Genomic DNA, 7,500 nt, shown 5'->3' with positions numbered 1-7,500 from the left:
TCAGCAGCTACCTTTTAGCGAATTCGCTCAGATATCAAGGGCCAAACGCCTGAAATTCAGTCAAAAATCGGCTGATGACACTCGATTTACTCAGCCTGGCTCACAGAATGCCATTCTGGAGAGAAACGCGGAGATAATAATAAATTTCTGACTGGATTTGTCAAAAGGTGTCCGCAGAAATTGTGAAAACAAGCCAATTCTGCTGCCGTCACAAACTTAAAGAAAAACTACCCTCCCCACCCCTGTGCTTTGGTCAGACAACTGCCAATCACCTACCCACACCACAGTGTGGGTTCACTCTAATTGGTGATCAAAAGCAAACTATCATTCAGGCCTACACTGGTGCAGGAAAAATTGCCAATGAAAAAATGCTACACTGTAAAGTCTCACTTAACAAGGCCACAAACTCTAACTGCAATTAAAGTCTCAAAGCAGCAGGGGGGGCGCCCCCCCCCCCCCCCCAGCCCTGTGCTTTTGACAACCAACTCAGAGTTAGAACTGTCCCTGGGCTTTTAGCCTTGACGGCAAGCCCCCTCAATTTTGAGAGGCAACAATTTGCCATGTAATTTCATGCTCTACAACGGAACAATTAGCTTAGCACCTAAACACAAACATGTATGTAAATTTACGTAGTGTTTAGGATATAAAAATAAATGCGCAGCAGTGTGAATAAAACTCCTGAAGAGTGAGGCTTACGAAACAGGCCTGTAGAGTAATCACCATGTAGCTATGTTTTAATTCTCACAGCCCTCTATAGTTACGCTCTGTCTATGTATTGAGCACTCTAACTGGCTCGATCGCCTGGCTGCGCCAGAAGGATCCAAAAGGATTCACAGTCCAAACCTCGAGAAGATAATTTAAAATTGTTATAGAGAACGAGGACGGACAACTTCGAGCGAAAGAAAATATATACATACAGTAAAAATTCTTAAAATGATAAAAAATTTAATAAAAAGACGTTTCGGTCTGTGTCCTTCATCAGTTGCAGTGCAAGTGAATAATAAATTACAATTTCCTTAAATAAGTTTACAGTATAAAAGATAACAAAACATTACAAAGATGATTAGCTAACGCGTGATAACACAGTGATGAACAATCGGTAGTTACTAAGCGTGAAACTGATGACAATACAAAACGAACCTCCCGAGAAAAACAAACCGGAAGATAAAATAAAAGAATGCAAACATACAGATAAAATGAAAAAAGAAGAAAAGAAGAGGCTGTCGAGTCCACTGAGAGTGTCCAGGAGCTAGCTTTAAAAACAAAAGGGCGAGAGTTAAAACAAAATTCCCAATCAAAGCCTCTGAAACCATGCCACGTCAGGGCACCAAAGGCGCCCTGAACTGGGCCTACGCCATAAGGAATAGCCTTAAAACGTGTTTAGGATGAGCACTTGATGGTGGGAGGTACAGATGGCTATCAGTTGGTTTTGAATAAACGTCTGTCTGAATAAAACCCTCGATAAGGTATAGAGTTAAGTCTAGCACGTGGAGCTCGCGCTCAGGAACAAACTAATTCAAATTTTATAGTAGGGTATAAAGAATTTATAAATTCGGTAAACTCATGCAGTGCAGGAAGGCCCTGTTGCCAAAGGTCAAAAACATCGTCACGGTATCGCCACCATAAAGCCGGCTTTATGGGGCCAGAAAATTTAGCCTGAAAATCTATTTCACCCATAGCAAGATCCTCGTAACTACAAGCGTTCTTTGGGCCCATGGCTGTGCCATGAATTTGTAGAAAAAAATTTTCTTTGAAAACCGAATGGTTGCTCTTCAAACAAATTTCTACCGCTTCCAAAATGCGATTTGCAGATGGAAGCTGATTTTCTCTAGCATCCAGTGCTTTCTTTACTGCAGTGAGACCAAGTTGATTATCAATGTTAGGGAACATTGACACAACATCCCATGAAACTAATAAAGTGCCCTCGGGAAAAGGGCCACTCCGGTTAAGATCCTCAATTCTATTCAGCAAATCGGTAGTATCTCTGATGAAAGACGGCAATTCACGAGCCAGTGGTTGCAAATAAAATTCAGTGAAGGCTGAGAGATTTTCTATTCCCGTACTACAACAAGATGTGATGAGCCTAAGAGGATTCCCTACTTTGTGGGTTTTGATGTTTCCAAAGGCAACCCCTGGTTTGGCTTCTTTGTTAACTATCCAATTAGCTACTTGGTTTGAAATTTCACCTTTTCTAACCCATTTGTCACACCAGCTTTCAACCCGAGTCAAATGCGTAATAGTAGGATCCTCTTGTAAGGGTTTATAATGCAATTGGTTTTGAAGCTGACCGAACATTTTATCCTCGTATTCCCCTTTCTCAATTAAAACAAAGCGAGAACCTTCATCTTGTATCCGAATTACCACATCAGAATTTCTAAGTTGTTTTAATGCAACTCGTTCTCCTTTGGTTAGGTTATCTCTAGCTAATTTAATATTCCGAGGGTTTATCAAATCACGCCTAACACTGGATAGAAAAAGTTCAAGTTCTGGATACCTTGATGGTGGTGGCTTCCATTTCTTTTCGTTCGGAACTTGAGGAAGGTGACCAGTTGACTCTTGACTATCTTCAGAGCTATTTTCAATGAAAAAGACTGCTGTCCACAAGCGGGCCTCAAAAGCTTCCAAATCTTCGAGTACACGTTGCCAGTCAACATCTTTTGGCATGGGGCAGAAAGATGGTCCTTTCTTAAGTCGATTGGTTTGGTCTTGGCTAATGGACATGTTTGAGAAGTTGATAGGATCTAACTGATGTGGTTCATAAGAAGTCGTTATATTGGGCAACCTGCCCTTTCGACGAAAGAGTTTTCGTTTTCTCACTAGCCTATGTAGCCCGTAATAACGACGGCCTTGTGTGGCAGTATTTATGGGTATATCTCTGGTGTTGCTGGAAAAAACTCCTCATCCAACGGAATTGTCTTGAACATCTTTCTATTCTCACGTTCTTGGTTGGAATTTTCCGCTTTCAGGCCATTCCAGATATAATTTACAGAGCCATTGTTGATGGACGAGAAGATCTGTTCCCTACCAGATTGGAGCTCTCGTGGTAGAAGATTAACTCTATTCTGCGAGGCTTTTAAAACAGCAACGCAAAGCTCCTTTGACGTTCGTTGGAGTGATTGCTTGCAAAGCTTCACGAGGTCAGCATCATCGACATTAAGTGCCAAATTAAAGTTTAAATTAAAACCAGCTGGAATAACATTGTTATCCAAGCAATTTTTAAGAAAAGTGCGGCGGTGTTGGTATCTGGTTAGCTTGTCCCAGACTCGTGCTGCTTGTGCTACTGTGGAGTGAAGTAATGGCATCTCTGGATCAGCTTGGATTGATGATTGGCAGGCGGACGAAAGCAGGACACGATATCAATAATACGTTAAAATGCTTCGAGCCAACAGAGATGCCGCGCCAGAAGGATCCGAAAGGATTCACAGTCCAAACCTCTAGAAGATAATTTAAAATTGTTATAGAAAACGGGGACGGACAACTTCCAGCGAAAGAAAGTATATACATACAGTAAAAATTCTTAAAATGATAAAAACTTTAATAAAAAGACGTTTCCGTCTGTGACCTTCATCAGTTGCAGTGGAAGTGAATAATAAATTAATTACAATTTCCTTAAATAAGTTGTTGCCTTTTGTTATTCTGCTTGCCTCGAATATACGAAAATAAGCTTATTTTTCCATCCAAGTAAGTAGTTTTGCCCATATAGAAGAGACAAATCTAGCACAGTTGCTGCGTTTGATTGCCAGGTAGGTTGTTTCTCCAAGTGCACAGTGGATGCACACTTAAATTAATCTGCCCATAAACCACTTTAAAAAGCATCGAAGGAATGACTTTTCCACTTTCAACTCTAAGATGCTTAATTTTAAATTTATTTTTGGAATCCTTATTTGGATATTCCGCTTTTTGCGATTAATTTATATCCTTGTATTGTTTCTCTATCTACTGATTTTTTAAAATTATAGTAACCTAATATTAAATAATCTTGTTTTAAATACGATAAACGTTTGATACCCTCCATCACCTCTGAAAAATTTATAATCAACGATCAAGTCCTGCAAAAAATTAAGAATTAACACCACTTCCGAGCAATAGGCCATTTTCGAATAGAAATATCAATATCCAGCTTGATAGTGAGGCAGACAGGACAAAAACAATAGGAACAAGTTGCAATGAATGTGAAAAATATTAGCACATCATCCACTTTCTTTTGTCTTTGTCCTCTAAACCTCTCTTTCGAGCTGAATTTTAATATATCGAAAGTGGCCTATTGCCAAGCTCTCCAAAAGAAGTTGTATATATATTTTTGAGATTCCTAGTCCCCTTTGGTGCCATAAAAGTAATCTCTCAAGACTCTCGTCTTTATTTTTCTATGAGCAGCATCTGTTGGAATTCAAATATGACATGACGCCATTTCTTCTATAGCGCTCCTTAGTTTGGGTTGAAAGCGGTAAAAGTCGTTCACTTGAGTACGTCTAAGTTAAAAAACCCAGTAAAGGATGTTGTGTTCCTATTATCAAACAAGGTTTGCCTCATCAGTAGTGTGCACTCATCTCATATGTGGTTTGCAATCAATCTCTACAGACACAGATAACAATGCTGCAATGTACAATTGTTGGTGTACGAACAAAAGGAGCTAATGAGAGATCTTTTGTTTTCGTCTACCAACATGGCGGCGATGACGTAACATGAAAACTATCTATTGTCTGTAAACAATCTCTCCTACGATCTTCGCTTCTCTGACGAAAGCTCCCTTCGGAGCTTCACATTTATCAAGTTCGAAGATTAAAAGCTAACAAATAAAATTGAATTTGAATTAGAGCAGTTTTCTGATAAGTATTGACAGCAATTCCATGTGACATATTCGCCGCCACGCAAACTTTCAGAGTGTGAATGACAATTTAACGCACAAGTGTGACAAAACTATCAGCATTGAAAACTCTGCATTAAAATTCAAATAGACTTGAATAAACTCTGTTCGTAAAATAGCTTATTTTTCGGAGTGGCAGTGCTCGTAAAAACCCTTATTGTGCTCGAATTTTGCTCGGTAGCTGATCGAGCTGTATGAATACGAGGAAACGTGGGCCTAGCTCCTGATACCACCATAAGATATCCACTGTGCAAAGCTTAAAGCGAGTTTCGTAAAACCAAAACCAAAGTAATTACTTTGGCCAATCAAAAAGGACGGAGACAATCCACTAAGCCAATCAAAACTCGAAGTAGTTACACGTAGCCGACACATAGCGGGGGATATTGTACACGCGCATGCCACGATTGGTGTTGGTTTCAATTCTGATTGGTTGTCAAAATGGCGCGAGAACTTTGAACCAATCACTGAGTGAAGTAATGCAAAACCAAAGCAATTCGCTAATTACTTTCGACACTTAATTGAAAACCGCTCTATGTATTTTAAGTGCGGGTTGTAGACGAAAAGTTAAAGAGATCCTAGCCTCGCACTTAACTAGACAATTTGAGAAATTGTCTCTTACAGAATGAGAAATTCTCAAAATTCAAGTGGCTTCAAAGGGACGAATCCGCACTTCAAATATATTTTCACTTATTTCATCGACTCCTTTCATGCATAGGAGCGCACAAATTGACTTATCTCGACTGTGTCACTCCACAGCCCAGTTCGCAGAGCATTGCAGTGGCACCGAAGAGATCATGGGCTCGAATCCAGAGAAGACACCTCACAAATGCTACTCATATAATTAATGGTTCTGGTTTTCAGTCATTCTACCAAAATTCTGTTTGAAAATGCCTTATTGCGAAGGCAGACTACTTGACCCTAAAAATCCTGCTCGGAAGTCTGTCGACAGAATTGTTGCAAGAAGATTCATATCTGCTACAACGACGCCTTGCCAAAGAACACAAACGCAAGGAAATTAAACAACATGGCCAGTTGGTAGTGGCATGCAAGGAGTGTTTATCTCTCTCTTCCATTGCGTTCTGTCAGTATGCACATGTGAACACAAGCTCAAATTTCAAGAGAAAGAAAACGAATCGCTTTTTTTTTCATCTCTTTTACTGGTGCTAACGACAACACCACTCTAAAATATAAATTCGCGTAATAGTGATATAACGACGCAATTATTTGGAGTCGTGTCGAATAGCAACCTTTGCACACATAGACAAGCTTACCTCATTAGTTCCTTCACGTAACCAAGGTGACGGAAGATACATGGTCTCCTGAGGCCCTATTTTCCAGTACCTTCCCAAGTTATGTCCATTGATAAAGACCACACCTTTTGTCCAGTCTTTCATGTGAAGGAACGTGACTTGAAGCTTACCATTTATATCAAACGTTCCTGTGTAAAGCGCAGGCGCGGATAGGAAACTTCCTTTGACTATTTTTCTCCATTCTGCTTGTTTTTTCAACCTGAAGCGAGGATAAATTTAATTTATGTAACATTCCTATTTCTTTCTTGGAAAACGGAATGCCCGAATGATTAAGCGCTATCAATAGATCAATCAATCAATCAATCAATCAATCAATGTTTCTTTCACCATATATTTACAATCAATTCATTAAAATAAAGGCAAAAATGAGAGAGAAGTGGTGAGGAGAACTCCCAAAAAAAAAAGAGAACCTTAGGGCTAATACTAGGAGGCCCCCTCATTGACACATGGAAATTCAATTGACTTGGCGAGACTGTGCTTGCACGACAGATTCAGATATTATCATACCTTTAATTACTTTAATCAAAGCATTCCATATTTTTGGCCCTTGGGAAATATCATTTAATATTTGTTCCACATACTTGAAACTGAAGTTGTGCTGAAGCTCTGGTATCATAATAACGAGTTTGACTATTTCTCAGCGATAAATTTAGAAAAGGAGAAGCTAACAAATGATGGTGATAGGAAAACATAAATGTTGCAATGTAAAGAGGATTTACTTTAAAAATATGTATGATATTCAGCCGTGCAAACAAAGGTGCAGAATGGACGTGGAAGTCGGAATTTGTTTGGCTCGGATAGCTCGCTTTTAAAGGAGAACAATTCAATTTAAATTTGTTACATATGTGGAGGACCAAACAATAGTACAGTAAGTTAAGTAAGGATAGATTAAGGTCTAATACAGAGATGTTTTCGTTTTCGCTGATAGACCAAAACGCGATCTGTGTATCATACCCACAGATTTAAAAATATTCCCAGAAATTGAAAAGTTAAAAACGTTCTTTGGTTAAAAGTTTTAAAAACACTGAGCTTTCGATTGCCAGTCTGCAATCTTTAAAAAGTGAGGTGTAAAAAGCGAAGGTAAAAATATATATGTACAAAAAGGTGAGAAAATAACGAACGAATAGGAATAAATACAGAAATACAAAAGAAATACTTGTGATGGATAAGATTACAATAAAATTGAGTATTGTCTTGGTAGCTGGTTAGAATTATTGTCTGCCCGCCTAGTAATTGCAGTGTGCCAGGATTCCAGCGTTTTTCTTACGTGTGAATGGCCTCTGTCGATGACGCGTGCATTCTCAAAATCAATAGTGTGGCATTCGA

At 39.1% G+C, this 7,500-nt stretch overlaps 1 protein-coding gene across 1 annotated transcript in view; it reads right to left on the bottom strand.

Annotated features, from left to right (window-relative positions):
• Nucleotides 1-2,492: 2,492 nt before the first annotated feature.
• Nucleotides 2,493-7,500, bottom strand: part of LOC138036947 (uncharacterized) — a 13,912-nt gene continuing 8,904 nt past the window's right edge. The window contains exons 7-8 of the mRNA XM_068882972.1: nucleotides 6,136-6,373; nucleotides 2,493-3,434 (exon numbers count right to left, since the gene is read on the bottom strand). Of these exons, the coding sequence (XP_068739073.1) occupies nucleotides 6,293-6,373 (81 nt within the window). The 3' untranslated portion in view covers nucleotides 2,493-3,434; nucleotides 6,136-6,292. The remainder of the gene's footprint in view (nucleotides 3,435-6,135; nucleotides 6,374-7,500) is intronic.

This window comes from Montipora capricornis, unplaced genomic scaffold (assembly GCF_036669925.1).
Source record: "Montipora capricornis isolate CH-2021 unplaced genomic scaffold, ASM3666992v2 scaffold_89, whole genome shotgun sequence".
Taxonomy (NCBI): Eukaryota; Metazoa; Cnidaria; class Anthozoa; order Scleractinia; family Acroporidae; genus Montipora; species Montipora capricornis.
The sequence above is the reverse complement of the archived record's forward strand: the minus strand, read 5'-3'. Positions and strand labels throughout refer to the sequence as shown.